At 33.2% G+C, this 26233-nt stretch overlaps 1 protein-coding gene across 1 annotated transcript; it reads left to right on the forward strand.

Moving 5' to 3' along the window:
- The first annotated feature begins 2585 nt into the window (after positions 1-2585).
- On the forward strand, positions 2586-24815 carry slc22a2 (solute carrier family 22 member 2). The gene is made up of 11 exons (XM_056481058.1): positions 2586-3052; positions 5783-5886; positions 11644-11798; positions 13181-13349; positions 15953-16067; positions 16148-16251; positions 18361-18575; positions 20511-20619; positions 21434-21546; positions 24369-24468; positions 24557-24815. The coding sequence occupies exons 1-11, from the start codon at positions 2636-2638 to the stop codon at positions 24642-24644; spliced, it is 1689 nt and encodes a 562-aa protein (XP_056337033.1). The 5' UTR covers positions 2586-2635; the 3' UTR covers positions 24645-24815.
- Positions 24816-26233: the final 1418 nt, after the last annotated feature.

A 26233-nucleotide genomic window follows, 5' to 3' on the forward strand; every position in this document is an offset into this window, starting at 1 on the left:
ATGTGCAATTTTTATGCAATTTTGTTTTACTATAAATGCAATTCATAGTCTTAATAATTCATGTTTAACTGATTTAAGTGAGTTTTTTTTAGCTTATTTCAGTATTTAATGCCATTTTAAAAGCTTTTTTTATCTTTTTTTTTCATTTACCAGTTTTATTTTAGTTTTTTTGTGTTTATTATATTTATATTAATCATTTATTCATTCAGTTACACTCATTACATTAAGTTAGTTTTATGTAAAGGCAATATTTCTAAGATTATTATTCTTATAAGGTTAGATCCCACTTTTGCTTTCAGAACTGCCTTAATTCATTGTGCCACTGATTCAACAAGGTACTGAAAATATTCCTCAGACAATTTGGTCCATATTGACATGATAGCATCACACAGTGGCTGCAGATTTGTCAGCTGCACATCCATGATGCGAATCTCATTCGACCACATCCCAAAGGTGCTCTATTGTATTCAGAGCTGGTGACTGTGGAGGCCATTTGAATACAGTGAACTCATTGTCATGCTCAAGAAACCAGTCTGAGATGATTCGTGCTTTATGACATGGTTATCCTGCTGGAAGTAGCCATCAGAAGGTACACTGTGGGCATAAATGGATGGACATCGTCAGCAACAATACTCAGGTAGGCTGTGGCGTTGACACGATGCTCAATTGGTACTAATGGGCCCAAAGTGTGCCAGGAAAATATCCCCCACACCATTACACCACCACCAGCCTGAACCGTTGATACAAGGCAGGATGGATCCATCCTTTCATGTTTCTGACGGCAAATTCTGACCCTACTGAATTCTGAATGTCGCAGCAGAAATTGAGACTTATCAGACCAGGCAACGTTTTTCCAATCTTCTATTGTCCAATTTTGGTGAGCCTGTGTGAATTGTAGCCTCAGTTTCTGTTCTTATCTTACAGGAGTGGCACCCGGTGTGGTCTTCTGCTGCTGTAGCCCATCCGCCTCAAGGTTGGAGATGTTGTGCATTCTGAGATGCTTTTCTGCATACCTCGGCTGTAACAAGTGGTTATTTGAGTTACTGTTGTCTTTTTGTCAGCTGGAACCAGTCTGGCCATTCTCCTGTGACCTCTGGCATCAACATGGCATTTGCGCCCCCACAGAACTGCCACTCACTGGATATTTTCTTTTTTTCTGACTATTCTCTGTAAACCCTAGCGATGGTTGTGCGTGAAAATCCCAGAAGATCAGCAGTTTCTGAAAAACTCAGACCAGCTCATCTGACACCATGTGAATGGCTGTTCAGAAATTTGCATTAACGAGCAGTTGGACAGGTGTACCTAATAAAGTGGCCGGTGAGTATATACATGTATAAGTATTTTTTTTTAGTTATTTATTTATTTTAGCATTATTTAGGTTTTTTTATGTTTAAGCTTTATATATATATATAAAACTATATATATATAAATTGTTTTGGTTGTAATTATTTGATGTCAGTTAATATATTTAGTAACACAAATTAATAATGAATAATACTTGTGCTGCATGTACTGTTTTTAAATTTACTAATGCAATATTCAAATTTTTGTTTACATTATCTTATACTGGTGGGTAGCACAGTCGCCTCACAGCAAGAAGGTCACTGGTTCGAGCCTCGGCTGGGTCAGTTGACATTTCTGTGTGTAGTTTGCATGTTCTCCCTGTGTTGGCGTGAGTTTCTTCCAAAGACTTGCGCTATAGGTGAATTGGGTTAGCTAAAATTGTCCGTAGTGTATGTGTGTGAATGAGTGTGCATGGATGTTTCCCAGTACTGGGTTGCAGCTGAAAGGGCATCTGCTGCGTAAAACATATGCTGGATAAGTTGGCGGTTCATTCCGCTGTGGTGACCCCAGATTAATAAAGGGACTAAGCTGAAAAGAAAATGAACGAATGAAGGAACTAGCTAATACACTGAGCGAAAATTAGTAAGTAAACAAGTAAACAATTAAACTTTAACAATAAACAACTTTTATTTCAATTAGCTAACATTTAAAAAGAGGAATAAATACAGTAATAAATGTATTGTTCATGGTATGATCGTGTTGGTAAATACATTAACTAGTATATTAATTGTAAAGTGTTACACTGGAGTTTGTTATTATTATTATATATCTGTTATTTCCTTAAGGAATATGTAATTGTACAATGTTTACTTATATATTTTTTTAATATATTGTTGTTATCGATTTTACTCACCTTTAATGTTTTTCCCAAAAGCAATTTTAGTTCTTAATCTTAAACTCATTTCAGTTACCATGGCACCTATTCAAATCATTTCGCACTTATATTCATGACAAATATGTACATTTCACAGATATTGATATATAAATGTGAAGTCTACCCAGACTTTCGGAGTTTAGTTAAATTAGTAATAGTTTCAAGCCCTCATTACATCACCGCCTCCCCAACACTCACTTGAATACAAATTATACACTGAAAAACTTACATAACAGCTGTCCCTGGGGCTAAAGTGTAAAACTGTGCCCCCCGTCCCATCGCAGCATGTAATTGGTCAATCGCAGCTGGAATAGATCACGTTTCAGCCTCCTCTGGACTTTAGCTCAGTCAGCTGTCTGTAAATACTCCCCTCTCAACCAAACAGACCCTTTTCTGTTTGTGGCATACGGCAAAAACATGACCACTTTCGAAGAGATTCTGGAGGAGGCTGGCACATTCGGCCGCAGCCAAATACGCATTTTTTGCACTTTCTGTCTGGTCTCCATACCGTTTTCTTTCGTCTATGTGGGGATTGTGTTTCAGGGGTTCACGCCTGAGCATTGGTGCCGTGACCCGGGTGTTAGTGAAATTCGGGAAAGATGCGGATGGAGTCTTCAGGATGCGCGCAGGGTGACCGTATCCTTGATGAACGGATCTTCAGGAGCGTCCTACAGTCAGTGTGGGAGATTTGACGTGGATTGGAACGCAACCGGACTGAGCTGTGAAAATCCAGCTGGGAATTTTAGCCAGGCTCAGCTCTCTGTAATGCCAGTGATGGGTTGTGTGGATGGTTGGGAGTATGACTATGAAGGGAGGCAGTCGTTTGTCACTGAGGTGAGTGGTGGGATTGTAAATACAATTTGTGTGTGTGTGTGTGTGTGTGTATAAAGGAGGTTTTAAAAAAAAATAAAAACTGCTTTTATTCTAGGTGAAATAAAACAAATAAGACTTTCTCCAGAAGAAAAAATATAATATGAAATACTGTGAAAAATTCCTTGCACTGTTAAACTTAATTTGGGAAATATTTATCAAAGAAAAAAAATCACAGGAGGGCTAATAATTAGTGGCGAATTTAGGCATGGGCAATATGAGCGATCGCCCAGGGTGGCATCTTGCTGGGGGCGGTACGAAGAGTCGGTTAAAAAAAATTGCCCCAGAAAAAGCTTTGAGATATAATTTACTTCATGCAAGTGTACTAATTTAGAGTGGTAATCCCAGAATAAAGACATTAGGAGCCATTCACATTTGGCATCTTTTGCTTGCGCAAGTTTGTTACTCTATATGTACCTAAACTATGCTGGTGAATGAAAACTGATGCATGCGCACAGAAAACTGCTCCCTCTGCCTCTCCTGCTCCCGATGTGAATCCCAGTTGTTTACATGCACGCCAGTGAGGTGGGGGGTCATAGAGCTTTATTTCTAGCAACGCCCCTGGGTTTGGGGTACTTTAATGGGTTATACCACAATATAATTGAGGACTTTACAGCAAAAAAGGCAAGAAAGGTAGTGAAATATTAATCAAATTTCAGTTTGTTTGTATGCTATCTGTATTATTTGTCCGAGACAATTACATGTGTTCCATTGGGAGTAATAAAATGTCAATCACATAGGCTGCGTCTGAAATTGCATACTTCCATACTATATAGTACACTAAAAACGGTATGCGAGCAGAGTCAGAATTATTAGCCCCTCTTTGAATTTTTTTCTTTTTAAAATATTTGCCAAATGATGTTTAACAGAGCAAGGAAATTTTCACAGTATATCTGATAATATTTTTTCTTCTGGAGAAAGTCTTATTTGTTTTATTTCGGCTAGAATAATTTTTTTTTAAATCGTTATACAATAACTTGCCTAATTACCCTAACCTGCCTAATTAACCTGATTAACCTAGTTAAGCCTTTACATGTCACTTTAAGCTGTATAGAAGTGTCTTGAAAAATATCTAGTCAAATATTATTTACTGTCATCATGGGCAAAGATAAAAATAAATCGGTTATTAGAAATGAGTGGAAAAACAGGGGCGTTTCCCCCTCAGGAAGAATTTGTGCCCTCTTACTTTTCATAAAGTAATGATTCACTCAAAACTGAAAATTCTTTCTGTCATTAATTACTAACACTCCTGTCATTCCAGCCTTCAGAACACAAATGGAAAGAAATAAGGAGAATAAAAATATTATTTAGTCCACTCGTTTGGCGCTGAAGGCATGATCCGTCTGCGTTTACTGTATTTAAACAGTATCGTTGCTTATATTTCATTGATAAAGTTAGTAATAGCGAAACTGAGCATATTAGTTTTACTATAAAAGTATATTACTGCAGTAATTTAAAGTAATAATAAAAGTGAATAAATAGCCTAAATGAAAGCAACAAGAGCTACCAAAATCAGTCACTAGCCTAGTGCCCCCCATGGGATTAAAATGCCCCCCAGTTATGACATCCTGGCACCAGGTCTGGTATGCGAGAAGTACCCGAATGACCTACTACTTCTGGTGAGATTCTTAAGTGAGCATCTGATGCACGCTGCACTATCCCATGATGCACAGTGAGGGAATTCCAGAGTTTCTGCAGGGTCTTAAAAAGTCTTACATTTCAAAACCTATATTTTAGGCCTTAAAGTCTTAAATTCACTGACATATTGTGTTGTAGGTCTTAAATAATTTTAAACAGGTCTTAATTTTGCTTTGTCCAAGTAAAGCTACCCAAGTTGGGCCGATTTCCATCCAATGACCAACAATATATCTCAGTATAACCTTATTTTTTTATATTTAAGTTTTTTATTGCAAAGACATTTTTACAGCAAATCCCCCAAATTAAATTCCCTTATCAGGGGAAAAAAACTAAAAACAATTACACGATTCCTCATGATAATACTGGGCCATTAGAAAAAAATCTTAACCCTGTATAAGTCTAAAATTTCATTCGTTATGGTCTTAAAATGGTCTTAAATTTGACTTGATGGAACCTGTAGAAACCCTGGAATTCATAAATGGGAGTGAAGGGATGCAACTGAAGCGTGTAGGTCACATGATCATGGCAAAAAGGCGGACGTAGTACATCCGAGTTCCATTTACACTGCTCACATTCATACTGTATAGAATGTACTTTCCTAACTTTTCTGCAGTACCTAATGAGTAGTAGGCGATTTCGGACGCAGCCATAGTGTCTCCTTTATTTCTCCTGGGAAGGGGGGTGTATATGGGGTGGTTCGCCTAGGATGCCATTTAAACTAGAACTGCCACTGCTAATAATTTTGACTTCAACTGCATTATTTCAGTAAAATTATTCTCCATTAAAGTTACAAATGTACTTTTTATATGCCCACATGCTTTAAACTCTCTTGAAATGGCTTAAAGACACATGCAAATGATAAAGTCTCACTCTGTTATGATTAAACTTTTCCATGACTTTGCAAATCTTTTGTGCTGATTAACTATAAACCCAACTCAACATGGCATATGCTGCAATGTGACTGTTGCAGACTCACACATTGTGATGTTGATGCTGAAACAATGTATTGTGCAACTCTAGTATAAAGTGCACTGATGTAAGATCTGTGTGTTGCAGTTTGATCTGGTGTGTGGAGACGCCTGGTATGTTGACATGTTCCAGGCCACGCTCAGTATTGGCTTCCTTGTGGGCAGCATTGCAATCGGATATCTGGCAGACAAGTATGGCAGAGCCTCAATAATTATCTGTGTTGCTTTATCTGTGTATTGTGTATATATGAGACCCTGGATTTCAAAATCAGTCTTATATTGGATGGGTGTTTATGTGGAAATAGCCAAAAATGCATTGTATTTTGTATTTTTGCATTTTTATTTTATGCAAACAAATTATTATTAGATTATTTAATAAAGATTTTGTTCCATGAAGATATTTAGTACGTTTTAGTTCCAGAAATCTATCAAAACATATTTATTATTAGTATTGTGTATTGCTAAGAATGGAATTTGGATAACTTTTATAGGTGATTTTTCTAAATATTTAGATTTGAATAGACTTGAATGCTCAGATTTCTCATTTCCAAGTACTAACAGTGCAGTAGCAGTCGGGCATGAACTGCAGTGTGCCTAAAAAAAGTTGGGGTTGTTTATTTCAGTAATTTTCTTGAATGACAATTGACACTCATTAACAGAATAAATAGATTGTTCAATTTAATTGAATACACCAATAAAAATACTACAAGAAACCATTAAAGAGACATTTCACCCAAAAAGGATACATCTTTCATCATTAGCTCACCCTTGACTTGCTTCAAACCAGTTTTTTGTTCTGTCGAACACGCGAAGATATTTTGAAGAATGTTGGAAATATGTAACCCATTTTCTTTCATAATATCAAAAACAAATTCTATGAAAGACAATGGCTACAGGTTTCTAACATTCCTCAAAATATTTTCTCTTGTGTTCAACAGAACAAAAAACTTAAGCTGGTTAAGAACAAGCCAAGGATGTCAATAATAAATCATGGCAGAATTTTATTTTTGGGCGAACTATCCCTTTAAAATTAGTTGATGAAAATAAAGTTCATTGTTAGTTCAAGTTAACTCACCGTGCATTAACTTTGGGTTTTAATAACTCAGTAAATGTTGATCTGTTGTTAATAAATCCTGTACAAGTTGCAAGTCAATGCATTAACTGATGGACCATTATTACAAGATTCACAAAAATATCAAAATACATTAAAATGTATAGAATTGAATTATAATGTGGGCGACACAGTGGCTTAGTGGTTAGCACTGTCGCCTCACAGCAAGAAGATCGCTGATTCGAGTCCTTGCTGGGCCAGTTGACGTTTCTGTGTGGAGTTTGCATGTTCTCCTTGTGTTTGCGTGGGTTTCCTGTGGGTGCTCTGGTTTCTCCCACAGTCCAAAGACATGCGCTATAGGTGAATTTGATTAACTAAAAATTGACCGTAGTGTATAAGTGTGTCTCCTAGTGCTGGGTTGCAGCTGGAAGGGCATCTGCTGTGTAAATCATATGCTGGACATATGAAGTATTATTCTCAACCAAATATTCTCCTATCATAAACCATATGTATCATAACGAAGCAAATGTAATGTAAACCATACATCAATGGAAAGCTCATTTATTTCACTTTTAGATGATGTATTATTTATTTATTTATTTATGGAAGAAATGTTTTTACAGAAGGCATTATTTATTTATTTATTTATTTATTTATGAAAGAAATGTTTTTACAGAAGGCATTATTTATTTATTTATTTATTTATGGAAGAAATGTTTTTACAGAAGGCATTATTTATTTATTTATTTATTTATGGAAGAAATGTTTTTACAGAAGGCATTATTTATTTATTTATTTATTTATTTATTTATGGAAGAAATGTTTTTACAGAAGGCATTATTTATTTATTTATTTATTTATTTATTTATTTATGAAAGAAATGTTTTTACAGAAGGCATTATTTATTTATTTATTTATTTATGGAACAAATGTTTTTACAGAAGGCATTATTTATTTATTTATTTATTTATGGAACAAATGTTTTTACAGAAGGCATTATTTATTTATTTATTTATTTATTTATTTATTTATTTATTTATTTATGGAACAAATGTTTTTACAGAAGGCATTATTTATTTATTTATGGAACAAATGTTTTTACAGAAGGCATTATTTATTTATTTATTTATTTATTTATTTATGGAACAAATGTTTTTACAGAAGGCATTATTTATTTATTTATTTATTTATGGAACAAATGTTTTACAGAAGGCATTATTTATTTATTTATTTATTTATGGAACAAATGTTTTTACAGAAGGCATTATTTATTTATTTATTTATTTATTTATTTATTTATTTATTTATTTATTTATTTATGGAACAAATGTTTTTACAGAAGGCATTATTTATTTATTTATTTATTTATGGAACAAATGTTTTTACAGAAGGCATTATTTATTTATTTATTTATTTATTTATTTATTTATTTATTTATTTATTTATTTATTTATGGAACAAATGTTTTTACAGAAGGCATTATTTATTTATTTATATATTTATTTATTTATTTATGGAACAAATGTTTTTACAGAAGGCATTATTTATTTATTTATTTATTTATGGAAGAAATGTTTTTACAGAAGGCATTATTTATTTATTTATTTATTTATTGATGAAATGTTTTTACAGAAGGCATTATTTATTTATTTATGGATGAAATGTTTTTACAGAAGGCATTATTTATTTATTTATTTATTTATTGAAGAAATGTTTTTACAGAAGGCATTATTTATTTATTTATTTATTTATGGATGAAATGTTTTTACAGAAGGCATTATTTATTTATTTATTTATTTATTTATTTATGGATGAAATGTTTTTACAGAAGGCATTATTTATTTATTTATTTATTTATTTATTTATGGATGAAATGTTTTTACAGAAGGCATTATTTATTTATTTATTTATTTATTTATTTATTTATGGAACAAATGTTTTTACAGAAGGCATTATTTATTTATTTATTTATTTATGGAACAAATGTTTTTACAGAAGGCATTATTTATTTATTTATTTATTTATTTATTTATTTATTTATTTATTTATTTATGGAACAAATGTTTTTACAGAAGGCATTATTTATTTATTTATTTATTTATGGAACAAATGTTTTTACAGAAGGCATTATTTATTTATTTATTTATTTATTTATTTATTTATTTATTTATTTATTTATTTATTTATTTATTTATGGAACAAATGTTTTTACAGAAGGCATTATTTATTTATTTATTTATTTATTTATTTATTTATTTATTTATTTATTTATTTATTTATGGAACAAATGTTTTTACAGAAGGCATTATTTATTTATTTATTTATTTATTTATTTATTTATTTATTTATTTATTTATGGAACAAATGTTTTTACAGAAGGCATTATTTATTTATTTATATATTTATTTATTTATTTATTTATTTATTTATGGAACAAATGTTTTTACAGAAGGCATTATTTATTTATTTATTTATTTATGGAACAAATGTTTTTACAGAAGGCATTATTTATTTATTTATTTATTTATTTATTTATTTATTTATTTATTTATGGAACAAATGTTTTTACAGAAGGCATTATTTATTTATTTATATATTTATTTATTTATTTATGGAACAAATGTTTTTACAGAAGGCATTATTTATTTATTTATTTATTTATGGAAGAAATGTTTTTACAGAAGGCATTATTTATTTATTTATTTATTTATTGATGAAATGTTTTTACAGAAGGCATTATTTATTTATTTATGGATGAAATGTTTTTACAGAAGGCATTATTTATTTATTTATTTATTTATTGAAGAAATGTTTTACAGAAGGCATTATTATTTATTTATTTATTTATGGATGAAATGTTTTTACAGAAGGCATTATTTATTTATTTATTTATTTATTTATGGATGAAATGTTTTTACAGAAGGCATTATTTATTTATTTATTTATTTATTTATTTATTTATGGAACAAATGTTTTTACAGAAGGCATTATTTATTTATTTATTTATTTATGGAACAAATGTTTTTACAGAAGGCATTATTTATTTATTTATTTATTTATTTATTTATTTATTTATTTATGGAACAAATGTTTTTACAGAAGGCATTATTTATTTATTTATTTATTTATGGAACAAATGTTTTTACAGAAGGCATTATTTATTTATTTATTTATTTATTTATTTATTTATTTATTTATTTATTTATGGAACAAATGTTTTTACAGAAGGCATTATTTATTTATTTATTTATTTATTTATTTATTTATGGAACAAATGTTTTTACAGAAGGCATTATTTATTTATTTATTTATTTATGGAAGAAATGTTTTTACAGAAGGCATTATTTATTTATTTATTTATTTATTGATGAAATGTTTTTACAGAAGGCATTATTTATTTATTTATGGATGAAATGTTTTTACAGAAGGCATTATTTATTTATTTATTTATTTATTGAAGAAATGTTTTTACAGAAGGCATTATTTATTTATTTATTTATTTATGGATGAAATGTTTTTACAGAAGGCATTATTTATTTATTTATTTATTTATTTATGGATGAAATGTTTTTACAGAAGGCATTATTTATTTATTTATTTATTTATTTATTTATTTATTTATTTATTTATTTAAATAAAATTTTACATTCAGTGACTATAATAATAATGCTTAACTCAAAACTATGCTTTAAAATCTTTTAACATAATGATAATTATATTTACCTGTTTTTATTTATTTATATCAAACAAATGTAGCCTTGGTGAGCATTATACTCTTCAGACAAGAAATGTTACTGACCGAAGGTTCCACTGTGGCTCAGTGGTTATCACTGTCACCTCACAGCTGGTTCGAGTCCCGGCTGGGCCAGTTGTTTAACTAAATTGATGGTTTATCGGTGGCTTACAGTACTGGGTTGCGGCTGGAGAGGCATCCGCTGTGTAAAACATATGCTGGAATAGTTGGCAGTTCATTACACTGTGGCGGGCTCGCCGATAAATAAAGGACCAAAGCCTAAGGAAAATGAATGAATAAATGTTACTTACCCTAAATTGTTTGAACACAAAACAAATCTTAAACAAGGAAGGAATTTTGTAAGAAATGTTGTCAGACCGCAAAGAATAAATAACTATTATATAAGCAGTGAATCCGGTACATCCAGAGAAACAGCTGTGATTACACAGCTGTGGAAATGTTAAGCTGTGAAATAAAGGTAAAAATGTTTTTAAAAAAGATTTTGCTTTGAGAGTAAAAATAAATATAAATGTGTAAGTATAAACATATTTATTTATTATTATTTTATTTATATATTTATTTTGCATTAAGACTGGAATGATAATGCTTAAAAACAATAAATATATACATATTTTTATTATTTAAACGTAGCTGTAATAATATTTTCCACTCTTTTTTTATTTTGAGCAAATAAATGCATATACTGTATGGTGAGTATAATACACTCTAGATAAGAAATATTACTGACTCCAAATGTTTAAAAAGTAGTAAACATTGTCAACAAAATATATATATATATTAATTAAATCATTGTATTTTTTCCTAGCTGGGTCAGTTGGCATTTCTGTGTGGATTTTGCATGTTCTTCTCATGTTGACATGGGTTTCCTCCAGGTGCTCCGATTTTCCCCACAGTCCAAAGACGTTATAGACGTTATAGGTGAATTGGATTAACTAAATTGACTGTAGTGTGCGAGTGTGTGTGTGAATGGGTGTATGGGTGTTTCCCAGCACTGGGTTGCAGCTAGAAGAGCAGCTAGAATCTGCTGCGTAAAACATATAAGAAAACTTAAGAAAACATAAGAAAAATTACAGATTTTTTTTTTTTCTTTTTTTCAGCATGAATGTTTCAAGTTACCATTAAAGTGATTCATATTTTCTTTCAGATATGGGAGGATGAAGAGTTTCCTGATGACCAACTTCTTCATTGGAGTCACAGGGATTCTGGTGGCCACGTCTCCCAATTACATCTCCCTGCTGGTGTTCAGAGCTCTCTTTGGATTTGGGGTGAAGGGCGGCTGGATGGTTGGATACGTGCTAAGTACAAAAACATTTTAAAATAAACGAGTCACATTTTAATGTATATTTGTTTCCGTTCTGAAGCAGGGCTATTATATCAGATGGATAATTTACTCACCCACAGGTCATCCAAGATGTACCGTTGAAGTCAAAATGATTCAACCTCCTGTGAATCCTTTTTTAAATATTTCCCAAATGATGTTTAACAGAGCACAAACTTTTTCACAGTATTTCCTGTAATATTTTTTCTTCTGGAGAAAGTCTTATTTGTTTTATTTCGGGTAGAATAAAAGCAGTTTTTAATTTTTTAAAAAACATTTTAAGGTCAATATTATTAGTCCTCTTAAGCAATTTTTTTTTTCGATAGTCTACAGAGCAAACCATCATTATACAATAACTTGCCTAATTACCCTAACCTGCCTAGTTAACCTAGTTAAGCCTTTAAATGTCATTTTAAGCTGAATACTAGTATCTTAAAAATGTTAAATATTATTTACTGTCATCATGGTAAAGATAAAAGAAATTGGTTATTAGAAATGAGTTATTAAAACTATTATGTTTAGAAATGTGTTAAAGTCTTTCCTTTAATCAGAAATTGGGGAATAAAATATACTGGCTAATAATTCTGGAGGGTCTAATAATTCTAACTTAACTATAGATGACGTTTTATCTTCAGTAGAACATTAGAGCAGTGGTTCTCAAACTGAGCGGTTTTTGTCCTACTTTGACCTCTTTCATCAGAACACACTGTTTGAATAGGTGTGGTGGATTTTTGATTCAAACTAAACTCCCTCTGGTGTGTGATTGGCTAATTGAGTGTCTAATATGATCAACTTTTCTTTAAATGTGTGCTTCAGCCTATGTTTTTGTGAAATGTAAAATACGTTGTTACCGGGTACGTTTCGTTACACATTTCTGATGACAAATCCCCTAGAGAGTGCTGTCTACCTTGATTTTTTTTGATTGCTCAAATCTCTTTTTTATAACCGTGCTTAACCAAACTCGAACCCGCGCGCTCTGCTTCACAACATTGTAAAAAGTAAGCTACTGAGTAAACTGACCATGCCTGAAAGCTGTCTATATAGTGATAGACAAGTGAGGGAAACGTTGCTGTGCAAAGAACTGCATGAAAATAATCCTTTATTTGTCACTATTATGTCCCTTAAAAAATATCAGTAGTGTGAGAAGGAACAAATTTGTTGTTGTCGTCCTGCTCCCTAGTGTTCATTTTACTTAAAAAAAAAAAAACGCAATCAAATGTATATTGAAAGTGGAATTTTTTTAGTAATTTCACAAATATAGGTCGCAAAGATTTTTTGAAAATTTTATTTTAACTCTATAAAACCCATTTGTTTACTGGATATGTCATAAACCCTTATCTTTTCTCTTGTTTTTCGGCTGCAGTCACAGAGTTGGTTGGTGTTGACCACAGGAGGACAGTTGGAGTGACCTATCAGTTGTTTTTTAGCATGGGGATTCTCATCCTTCCTCTCCTGGCCTACTTCATAACAAACTGGCGCTGGTTACAGGTGGTCTTCACCGTACCTTACATCTGCTTCCTGACTTACTATTGGTAAGTGTTACTAAATGAGAACAACAGTTTCTAACTTGTCTCCTTTTATTGCATAGCCACCATGGCTGTTTACAAACAAAACAATAGGTGCATCCCAAATTGCATACTTATACACTATTCTATGCCATTTTGTAGTATAAATAGTGCAAGTAGTGCGTTCTCACTGAAATATTGTGTTGGACACTTCACGCACTCAATGACCGCAGTATTGCTTAAGTAGTGGAAGGGGCAGAGCTATCAGGCACTGACGTTTGATTACTTTATTTTGGATTGTGAAAGCAAAATTGTCATATGAGAGTGATTATACCGCCACCCAATGGTGAATGCGGTTATACTCATGGCAGGCATTATTTGAGAGTTTGGACATTAATTTTTGGACATTAACTAGTTTTGAATTTCCAGTCAGTAATAAACCGTCCATTTGGGACGACACTACACACATATACTATGCTGTTCAGTGTGTAAGTGTATACTCTATATACAACACAGAAGTCCTCACTTTCCTTTCCATGTGCTACATACACATCAACCACTGTCATAATCAAAAATTAAACTTAATAGCAAGAACACTCGTTACAGTCTATTGTTGGTTGTGTTTTTCAGATGTATTTGTGTGCATATTTGTTGGTTGAATGTTATAATATTATGCATAATGACTACTTTATTAACGACAAACTAAAGTTTGTGTTTATTTTGTTCTTTTAATCATTTAAGCTTTGCATTCTCTTAGTGCATTAATCAATGAAGCTAATATGACATAAAACATAAATACTATTACTATAACTGCTTTTACTGCATTTTTAATTAAATAAATGTAGCCTTAAACAGTTTTAAATCTGTATTTAATATGTGCATTTTACCTCCAATTTATCATTTTTAGAGCATTTATATGGAATTTTAATGCAAATTTCCAGCTTTTAGGAAAAAAAAGCTTTTTTTCCCAGTGTTTTTGGCCAGTAATATTTTACATGTACACTGCCTGACTGTCCAAGTTTTAGGAACAACAAATAATAATTTGACTTCTGTTTGATCATTTGGTATCAGAAGTGGCTTATATGAGATTACGTTTTTTTTTTTCACCAAAATAAAATATGACATTGCCTTGATTTTTAATTATTTAATTTGGACAGTAAGGTCTGACTTTGCTTAGACGAAAGTCTTGTCATTTAACAGAAATAATGTACAGTATAGAATATAAAGTCATGGTGCAGTGGAAAAATAATTCATATTGTGTATGACTCCCATGAGCTTGGAGGACTGCATCCATACATGTCTGCAGTGACTCAAATAACTTATTAATAAAGTCATCTGGATTATTAAAGTCATCCTGGAGCCCCCTTGACCTTCTCAGCTTTAGGAACTTTGATTTGGAAAGTATGAGAAGGAGCGCTATCCTGCTGAAGAATTTGCCCTCTCCTGTGGTTTGTAATGTAATGGGCAGCACAAATCTCCTAATGCCTCAGGCTGTTGATGTTGCCATCCACTCTGCAGATCTCTCGCACGCCCCCATACTGAATGTAACCCCAACCCATGATTTTTCCTTCACCAAACTTGACTGATTTCTGTGAGAATCTTGGGTTCATGTGGATTCCAGTAGGTCTTCTGCAATATTTGTGATGATTGGGATGCAGTTCCACAGATGATTCATCTGAAAAATCTACCTTCTGCCACTTTTCCAAATGATCAACTAGAAGCCAAGTTATTATTTGTTGCTCTTATTTTTATGTTGATTATTCTTATGCAAATGTTTAAATGTGTCTGGTATCTGTCATACATAAAAACATTAACATTAAAGGTATAGTTCACCCAAAATTTAAAATTCTGTCCTGATTTACTTACGTTTTACGTGTTTCAAACTAGTTCCTTTCTTCTGTTGAACAAAAAAGAAGACATTTTTAAGAATGCTGAAAACCTGTAACCATTGACTTCCATAATATATGTTTTTCCTACTATAGAAGTCAATGCTTGCCGGTTTTCAGCATTCTTCAAAATATCTTTTTTCTGTGTTCAACAGAAGGTTTAAAGGTTTGGAACCACTTGAGTGTGAGTAAATAACGAGTGCATTTAAATTTTTTACTACAGTGGTTCTCAACCACATTCCTGGAGAACCACCAACACTGCATGTTTTCCATGTTTTCTTTGTCTGTCACACCCATTACAGGTCTCTGCCAATGAGCTGATGATCTGAATCAGGTGTGTTTGGTTAAGGAGACATGTTAAATGTTCAGTGCTGGTGGTCCTACAGGAATATGGCTGAGAAACACTGCTTTAATACATCATATTACAACATAAATGCATTTATAAACCAAAATTATTTTAAAAATCAAAAAATATATTTGTGACTATTTATATTGTTGTTATTAATAATATTATTATTATTATTATTATTATTATTATTATTATTATTATTATTATTATATTTCTGTTGTTTTTATGTGTACTGTACTTATGTGTGCTTGGCCCCTTAATGGCTGCTTGCAGCTATATTTATAATTGTTGTTATTATTATTGTTCTATTTCTGTTGTTTTTATGTGTACTGTACTTATGTGTTACATAAGCATATCCATTATGCTCCAATATTTAAATACATTATGAATTTCAGGTTCATCCCCGAATCACCACGATGGCTCCTTACCCAAAACAAGATAGCTGAAGCAGTGGAGATCACCAAATCAATAGCCAAAGAAAACAGGAAGACGCTGTCCAAGAAGATTGAGGTTCAGAGACAGTACATATATGAATAAATTTACAACAAAAACCCAAATGTCTCTTATTAATGCTTAAATTCCTCCATTAGACACTGAAGGATGAAAACATCGACTCTGGCTCAACTGCGTCTTTCATGGACCTGTTCAAGACTGCCAAACTGAGAACATACACATTCATCCTCAGTTTCAACTGGTATGTTTGATCCTAAACACCATGTACCAAAAATGAAGAGATTTGCCCCATAATTTACTCACCATCAAGCCATCCTCGGTGTACATGACTGTCTTCTCTCAGACGTACACAGTTGGAGTGGTTTTAAATTTGATCTCGGCTCTTTTATATACTGTATAATGGTGTTGGATGGTGACTTTTATTTTGAAGCTTTCAGAATCGCGTAAATCTGTCGTAAAGCTGACCCATACGCCAACAGGGGGTTAACACATGTCTTATGAAGTGGATGAATGTCTTTTTGTAACAGACATGTATTTAATTTTTATAATTATAACTCCAATCAAAGATGTCTGGAGGAGGCTGAACACATGCTTCATGATTATGTAAAACATATGTAGCATGACGTAAGATGCATTGATAAACCATTTTGAGGGACGTAAACAATAATAATGGCCCTAATATGTTTTACATTTTAAATTTCCATAGCTCCTGAGAATCCTAAAAGGTGCACATATTGATAAATAATGTTACGACAGCTGTTTTAACACTGAGATAGGGTTGAATTTCCTCTAGTTACAGTTATTAAAATAGTTTGACAACAAGCAGGAGATGTTTATGGGCTAATGGCATCACTCATTGAAATGGTCTATAGCAAAAGCTTTGGGAATAAATGTATCCCGCTGAAACCACTTACTACTAGAGCTGGGTAAAGTGAAACTGACATTTGACATTTTGTTGAGATTCCGAAGGGTAGATAATTCAAATCAGTGCTCTGAAGTGTTTCGAAACACCCAGGTCATGTGTGACTAAAGCTATTTAAAGGATCAGAGCATTTCACAAACATTTCAATCTGATTTGATTGGTATATAGTGCAACTGCACTGCCGGTGTCCCGAGTTTGAATCCCGACCTGTGCAAAAATTCTGGAATTATATTAATGTTCATTTTTATGACCAAAACAACACATTTATTCACAAAGAGTTTAATTGAAGAGGAAGTCTTATACATTGAGGGTGAGTACATTGTAGGGTAATTTTCATTTTTTGGTGAACTATTCCATCAGAGTCAGAGATTTACTAAAGTGCAATCTTAGATGGGAATAGTGGAAAGTTTTGTGAGTGATTTGCTCAAAGTGTAAATTAAATAAGAGATTTTCATCATTTCAAACAGTGTAGATACCGGTGCTATAAAGGTAGCATACAAGCAGAGCCAATGATAAGAAATGTGCGTACATTTTATGAACAGCACAAGTAGAAAATGGGTTAAGACGTGTTTTTTGGCTGTTAAATAATGATGCAAATTCAAGTCAATTTTCAACTGCAGGCTTTAAAGAGCACCTATTGTGAAAAAATCACTTTTATAAGGGGTTTAAACACAGTTGTGTGGCAACAGTCTGTGAATATATCCAGCTTCTAATGGTAAAAATTCATTAATGTTATTCTTTATAATCACACTTGATAAAAAGTCTTCAGAAACACTTTAATTGACATTCTCCCTTTGTACGTGTCATCATAGGCAGAAAGCCCCACCCATTAGTGATGATCTCTCCCTCATGAGCACAGACAGCCCTGAGTGAGAAGCAGCCAATTTGAGCACAATCACATTTGAATTTGAAGAGACCCGATTTTGTATTATAAAAGGTCATATTTTGGTTATGGGGGTCTCCAACAACAGGCTGATATGCATGCAAGATTAAAAAAAACACTTTCATTATCTTATTATATGCATGTATTTTTACCTAATTATCCCAACAACTCTCATATGATTAGTTCACCGATTCATTTGTTCTCAAACCCCTCCTTAGTGCGATGCTAATTTGCACTTATTGGTCCGATGACCCAGTCTGTTGCAATTGGTCGACTGCGTTCAGCATGAGACGAAGAGAAATGCCCACCACGGCTATGAAGTAGCAGAGATTATGTGTTAGCCCAATGCAGGAATGCAATAAAGCAATGCAGTTAAACACCAGCATATAGTTCATTACTTCCAACAAGCAGCAACAATTATATCTGGAGTGTAGTAATTCCTGACAGTATTTGTTAACGCAATAAGAGGGTTTACACTAGTGTGACTGGTTATTAAATCTGGCCTTGCATACATACTGTACATCTTAACCTCATCTGTGTTACAGGTTCACCAGTGCCGTGGTTTACCAGGGCCTCATTATGAGGCTGGGAATCCTGGGAGGAAATGTATATGTGGACTTCCTCATATCTGGAATTGTGGAATTGCCCGCCGCTTTCCTCATCCTCCTCACTATTGAGCGGATCGGCCGACGACTTCCATTTGCGACTGCGAATATTGTGGCTGGAGCGGCTTGCTTGATCACAGCATTCATCCCCGACAGTGAGTTAGCATTTCTAGCTTTAGTTAAAGTTAATGAGTTGACTCAATAAGCACTTTATTTGGTACACCTTGCAAGAACTCGATTAGGCTCTCTAATATTCTCCAATAAAAAGAAATATTTTTAAGCGACAGTTTTTTATGATGTCGTTAAAATTGCTTTTAAATTGCTTTTCTAATTACTGTGTCTGAAAAGTAATTTAATTACTTAATATGGAGTTCAAAGGTCTTGTGAAGTGCTTTGTAATGTGCATTTATTAATTAAGGTGGGACATGGAGTAGCTCCTCCCACTTTTTAAAGGGAACCAATAGCTTTTTTTTTTTCAAATGTGTGCATCAAATGAGAAGTGTCATGAAGGGGTGTGGGGCATGTCAGATACAAGAGAGCATTTAATTGGTCAGAAGTTTTGATGAGAAACTGAAGTATGAGGTGACGTGAAAAAAAAAAACATTCATCCATTTAGGCAAAAGTGACAAACTGCAAGCTTTACATGTTTATATCTTCTAAATATACATTTTGTGACTGATTTGGAGCACACTAGCGTAAAGATATCCTGAAAACATAAAAAAAATAACGTAATTTTCATTTCACTGGATTTTTAATTATTTGACTCCGTTCTTATTACAGAGTTCAAATGGGTCATGGACATTATGAAATATCATGGAAGTTTAAAAGATCCAGTCCAGGCATTAAAATCAGGGAATTTTATTATTATTTTCGTCTAAGTCATGAAATATCAGGAACTTTTGTTGTAGTAGCCTTAAGTTTTAGTTTCCATTCATAAAAATGTAATATGTTTCTATGTCATATCATGTTTTTTAATCACATTGTTTCTCACGGTTTGCCTATAGTTATGGTTAGGTTATTTTTCAGCACCATTTTGTTCCTTATCCCGGTTGTTAGCTGGAAGTTGGCGAGTTGTACCTGTTAGAATCTGAGGTATATTATCAATTGTTACTCTCATAATGGCTGTTAAATTAATGAAAAATTATATTTATGCTCAAATTATTTCAATTGTATGCAAAGCACAACGGCTTGTTTGGTCATGTAAATTCACCTTTTAAGTCAGTAAAATGTCAATAAAAAGTCAGGGAATTTGACATTTGACTAAGAGCGGGAACGCTTCAATAATTGTGTGCTGCTGCGGATCTTTTCATCCACTCTGGGGTTATTTTGAGTCTTAATTTGGTCACAACTTTCCCTGTGTTTCAGAAAATGGAATGATCTTTGGTGACAAATCATATTTTCATACATATTTTGGGGAAATGCTTAGAAATTTTTCAAAGATTTATAAATACTCTTTGGGCAAATGTACTACCCTTTTGTTATGTTGGTGGCTGTTTTGCCCTATTGACTTCCGTTATAATGACATTTTTTGATTGCAAAGGCTTGACACCAAATAATCATGCATTCTTGATTGTTGCTGGTTTTCCCTGTTGGGAAGAGGTAAGATTTGTCATTTTTGATCATCAGTTGCAGTGCGAAAAAGCTTAATTTTTGGCTTAAAATTAAATGGTCAAAATGTGTGTGAGTGTGCATATGTGTGAGTGTGTGAAAAAGACCTTTGCGCACTTACCTTGATATGTTTGAGAACATAAAATTAATTAATGCACGCGCACTATAATTTGCTGTTTTACTCCATATAAAAGTCAGAAACTTATTTGCCCAGGTTAATGTGCTAACTGATGATCAACAGTAAAAAATAAAAGTTTATCATCTTCCCAACAGAGAAAAACACCAACAATCAAGAATACATGATTATTTAGTGTCAAGGCTTTGCAATCAAGAAATGTCATTATAACGGAGGTCAATGAAAGGGTAGTCATTTTAAACAATACACAAGGGTTAAGAGCGGGATCTTTAACAAGCAGTTGATCAGGTGTACCAAATAAAGTGGCTTCTGGGTTCTGTTTCTTGAAATGTTGTGTCCTCTACAGGTATGTTCTGGTTAAAAAGCGCTGTTGCTTGTGTTGGACGGCTGGGTATCACTATGGCTTTTGAAATGGTAGTGTTTGTGAATACCGAACTATATCCTACTGTTATCAGGTGAGTTTGACTGCTTATTTTTTATCATGCATTTCAGGTACACTGATTAGTACATTTCAAAAACAATTGCAGATGAAATCTGTTTCCTGTGAAAGTCTGCTTCTGCCACAGAATAAAAAATGTAAAAGGTTATTGTGACTTTTTATTTCAATAATCCTATGCATTTTGTCTATGTCTAGTTTACATCTCACAGTTTAGACTTCTTTTCTGCAATTCTGATAAAAGAAATGTGTAATGTGTTCTTGGAATTGGAAGAAAAAGTTGAGGTTGTTTTTGGTACTTCTGAATTGTGAGTTTATATGTTCATATATTCCAACTGAACTTTTTTTGCAATATAAACTCTATTATAAGCACAATTGTGGGATAAACATGTAAGTCTGAAAAGGCATGTCAGAATTTTAAAGTAAAAGGTGACTATTACATTTTTAATTTTATTTGTTTATTTTTAGCATAATCAAGCTTGAAATTAAACGTTAAATTTTGTACTTTTTGTAATTGTGAGAAAACAATAAATTTTAAGCTTGGAATTGTGAGCAGAAAAGGGAGCGTTCAACGTTTTTATCTCTCCATTCTACATTTTGCATTTGTTTCTCAAAATTGTGTGAAATGAACTCTCAATTGTGCTGTAAATAAATAATAATTCTCAAAAGAAAAGTTTACATTAGTATTACATTAACTTGTAGGAAAGCTCACGTTTTTTTCTATTCTAAAATACTCAAATCTTTCTTTTATTTTTAATTTTGTGTACACTGTATTTAATATGTGAGTGTGTATGTGTGTGTCTATAATGCTGTATGATGTTGTTTGGCTGCAGAAATCTAGGTGTTTCAGTCTGTTCGACACTCTGTGATGTTGGAGGGATTGTAGCACCCTTCCTGCTCTACAGACTCGCTGTCATCTGGCTAGAACTTCCTCTTATCATTTTTGGTACAAAAATCTAATGATTTCATAATTATGCATAACTATTATGCAGTTTTGGGGAAAGTTACTTTTGGAAGTAATGCATTACAATATTGAGTTACTCCCCAAAAAAAGTAATTAGCTGTGTTACTTAGTTACTTTTTTATGGTAAGTAATGTGTTACGTTACTTTTGCGTTACCTTTTCTGACCTGGCTGAGGCTTAATCTCTTTCAGAACTTAACATTAACAACGCACTGAATAACCTACACCTTCATTTACCTTTAAAAAACACATCAAAATAATACTTTAGGATAATGTTCTCTGAGAACTTCCTGACCCCACAGCTATACATGCTGTACTGTATATACTGATTATTGAAGGTTTAAAGCAATGTATTTGCTACTTGGGTACTAACTCGATTTACATTTTAAAAGAAGTAACTCAAATATTATTATTTACTTTGTTTAAAAGTAATGCATCACTTTACTCGTTACTTAGAAAAGTAATATTACGTAAATTGCGTTACTTGTAATGCGTTTTACCCCCAACACTTATGTATATTGTATAATAAATCTGTAATTTGTTTACTGGTCAGAAAACGCACAATATCCTGTAATTTACAAGATTGTATGTTTTTAAAATTGTATATATATTGTATTAATCTGTAGATCAGTGTTTCCCAACCATGTTCCTGGAGGCACACCAACAGTACATATTTTGGATGTCTCCCTTATCTGACCCATTAACTTCAGGTTTTGGAGTCGCTACGTTCACACTGCAGGCAAATGTGGCCGAAATCAGATTTTTTCGCCCACATGTCACTCAGGTCTTGACAGTGTGAACAGCCCAAACCGCATGCAATCTGATCTTTTCAGTTCAGATTTGTGCCACTTTCATACGCAATCTTAAATCAGGCACAGATCTGATGTTTTGCGATGTGATCGTGGTGTAAACTGTTATGTCGGATTTCATGTGACTTTTACATAATCTTTGTGCGACATGCGTCATCATTCTGTGCTGCAAACATCCTCTACTCCTCAGCAGTATAGTAGAATAGCACACAGGGCAATTACTTTACCATAGAAAGTTGCTTGGTCATTTCGAAAAAGATTTTGAAGACAAAACTATTGCTTGTTAACCAATCAGGGGGTGTTGCGGATAGGGGATCCGTGCGCAAAGGAGGGGGCACTTTCATTTTAAGGATGAACGTTCTCTCCGAGAGAATAAAGGGGAGGAGCTCAAGCACCCAAACCCCCTTCTGTATGTGCCTGGTGTTCATAACAAAGTAAAATGAAAGAACTCTGCTAACAGAGATCAACCAACTCGCCTTCACAGTTCAGTTTGCAGCTCCTCATTAACCCTTGATGAGTTCACTACATCGGTGGTCAGACAGACGTTCCCCGTGGTTGTCATAAATCCCAAATGATCAGTGTTTTCCATCACAAGGGGTTTAATTTAGGTTTCAAATACACATTAGTAGTAGGGGAACAACTCTTTACAATTGATGAAATGCACCACGGTTGTCTGTGAAAAGGGCAATAATCATATTAAGCATAACCTGACAACATGCTTACTTCATACAGTATACACATTGTGTGCATAATTAGACATTTTATGATGTCGGTAACTACTTTTGTGCATGCGGGTCAGTTTAGGACCATGATCTGTTCACACTGCAAATCTGAGGTTTATAACAGCAGTGTGAACAGCTATGCAAATCAGATCTGAGAAAAAAATCTGATTTGATCACTAAGTCTCACAGTGTGAACGTAGCCTAATGTTTCAATGAGTTGATTCAGGTGTGTTTGATTAGGAAGAGGCTGAGAATGTGCACTTTTGGTGTGCCTTTAGGAACAGTGCTGGGAATTACCAGGCAAACTTTAGCTGCGTCCCAAATGGCATACTATACACTGTGCACTTATGCACTATGTACTTATGCACTTACACACTCAACAGAATAGTATGTGTATGTAGTGGTAAACGGTTTATTACTGACTGGAAATTCAAACCATTTCCCTGATGACGTTTGATGGTTGCCAAACTAGTCAAATAAATGACCAAACTATCAAATAATACCTGCCTTGACTATATCTGCATTCACCATCGGGAGGCGCTATAATCACTCTCGTAGGAGAATTTTGCTTACAACATCCAAAATAAATAAAGTTATCCAACATGTGCACCTGATAGCTCCGCCCCTTCCGCTCCATGAGCAAAGCTGCGGTCATTGAGTGTGTGAAGCGTCCAACATTACACACTTCATTTTACCGGTTGAATGAGTGCATCATCCAGGTAATTAAAGTGTATTTATTATTTTTAGAGTTTTCAGTGTGAATGCTCTACTAACACTATTTATACTGCAAAATGGCGTAGAATAGTGCATGAGTATGCGATTGGGTATGCACCGTTTGGCTCCTTGAACCAACTTTGAAATGGACTTTTTTATTCAAAATTTGACGTAATCTCAAGTGAAACATCAAGACAGGTTTTACATAGAGTAGCACATTTCCTTGTAAAAAACAAAAAACAGCCAATAGCATTTTTGTTCAGCCAGTGAGAGTACTCGAGATCAACCGCATCAAATAAAAAACTAATGAGAAGTATTATAAAGGGGGTGGGACATATCAGATACTAGAGAGCATTTGATTGGTCAGAAGATTTGATGAGAAGCTGAAGTATGAGGTGATGTCACTAAAATTGTTGATCCATTTAGGTGGAAGTGACAAACTACAAGCTTTAGATGTTAACATTAAGTTTGCATCACCTAAATGTGAATTTTTGGAGCACACTAGCTTATAGATAACACACTGATACTAAACAATCTAAAAAAATGCTTGTTTCCTGACAGGTGCTCTTGCGTTTGTGGCTGGCGGACTGGTTCTGCTGTTACCTGAAACTAAAGGTGTGCCTCTTCCAGAAACCATCGACGACATTGAACGTCCAAACAGGTGAGGTTTTACTCTCTGCGCATACACAATCTACCATGGTAACATTCGTTACCTTGAGCCTACTCACAAATGTGACCTGTACATACAGAAACAAAGAAAACCATCTGCAGAGTCAACAGCTAGAGAATCTGATGACTTCTGATGTGACCAAAAACAAAGACGTTACAGCGGTTTGAGGGCGGATACAGCAACCCATCGTAACTTTATTATTATTATTTTTATCTGATGCAGCTTGTTTATTCTCACATGAAAATCAATCTGGCAAGAGAATAAATAAATTGGATCCTTTTTCATCCTCAAATTGTGAATTTGGTTTATATATTTAATCAGGGACACAGTGGCTCAGTGGTGAGTCCTGGCTGGACCAGATGAAATTTCAATGTGGAGTTTCCATGTTCTCCCTGTGTTCATGTGGGTTTGCTCCAGGTGCTTCAGTTTCTCCCAGTGTCCAAAGACATGCGCTGTAGGTGAATTTTGTAAACTAAATTGACTAATATATGAGTGTGTGTGTGAATGCAAGAGTGTATGGGTGTTTCTCAGTACTGGGTTGCAGCTAGAAGGGCATACTCTGTGTAATAAATATGCTGGAATAGTTGGCGGTTCATTCCGCTGTGGTGACCCCTGATAAACAAGCAACTGAGCCGAAGGAAAATGAATGAATGAATATTTAATCAGACAATATAAAAAGATCAAATCAATGAACTAGTATTTGTCCCCGGCTGTAATCGTTTCTCTGATGATCGGTTACTGTATAAATATATATATGTATAGTATATCTATATATATATATGTATATCTATATATAGTTACTGTATTTTAATTTTCAATTACTTTTATTTAATAAAAAAACTCCTAGTAAAATATCTTTGTGTTTTATAGCGCTAGTAAATGTTCTTATTCTATCTCTTACTAGGGCTTGATCATTGTATCGTGAACTGTTTGTATGGTGGAGCACAAATAAAGACACTTTCAACAACAATAATGTTTGCTGATTATTTAATGTATTAAACTATTTTTCCTTTACCAGATCTGATCACATTCTAAGGGGTTTAAAAAGTTCTGTAAAATACATGTTCACTGGAAATTGCCTGTTTGTAGTGGAAGACATCCGGCTTATCCTTCAATTGAAGTCAGAATTATTAGCCCCCCTGTATATTTTTCCCCCTATTTCTGTTTAACAGAAAATAATATTTTTTTTCAACGCATTTCTAAACATAATAGTTTTAATAACTCATTTCTAATAACTGATTTATTTTTATCTTTGTCATGATGACAGTAAATAATATTTGACTAGATATTTTAAGACACTTCTATACAGCTTAAAGTGACATTTAAAGGTTAAACTAGGTTAATTAGGTTAACTAGGCAGGTTAGGGTAATTAGGCAAGTTATTGTATAATGAGTTTGTTCTGCAGATATATTGAAAAATATAGCTTAAAGGTGCAGTAGGTGATTGTCTTGTCAGAAACATGTTTAGTTCTGCTGGTTGAAAGTATCTTCACAATCCAATAGTATTGATTAAAGTAAATAAGTTAAATGTATTTATATGTATTTTTATATTCTGGGTAAGGCATAAAACAAAAAAAAAGTTTGTCCAATTAAATATTGTCAGGGCGACAATTCCTATAATTTTGATAAATAGCCCAAACTGTCTGTCAGCAGATGTAGATTTGAACTGTGCACGCGTGCCGTGGTCATGTGGACACGATTGACAGCGGTAAAAACAAATGCTGAATCAAAACTTTTTACAATTCTGAATCAATAT

Source organism: Danio aesculapii, chromosome 20 (assembly GCF_903798145.1).
Source record: "Danio aesculapii chromosome 20, fDanAes4.1, whole genome shotgun sequence".
NCBI classification, from domain to species: Eukaryota; Metazoa; Chordata; class Actinopteri; order Cypriniformes; family Danionidae; genus Danio; species Danio aesculapii.

Bases quoted from the DNA above. Each gene is read 5' to 3' on its own strand.
- slc22a2 (XM_056481058.1), top strand. From the start codon at position 2,636: ATGACCACTTTCGAAGAGATTCTGGAGGAGGCTGGCACATTCGGCCGC. The intron at 5,887-11,643 runs GTATGGCAGAGC...ATTTTCTTTCAG, and splicing joins ATCGGATATCTGGCAGACAA to ATATGGGAGGATGAAGAGTT. The intron at 18,576-20,510 runs GTGAGTTAGCAT...TGTCCTCTACAG, and splicing joins CACAGCATTCATCCCCGACA to GTATGTTCTGGTTAAAAAGC.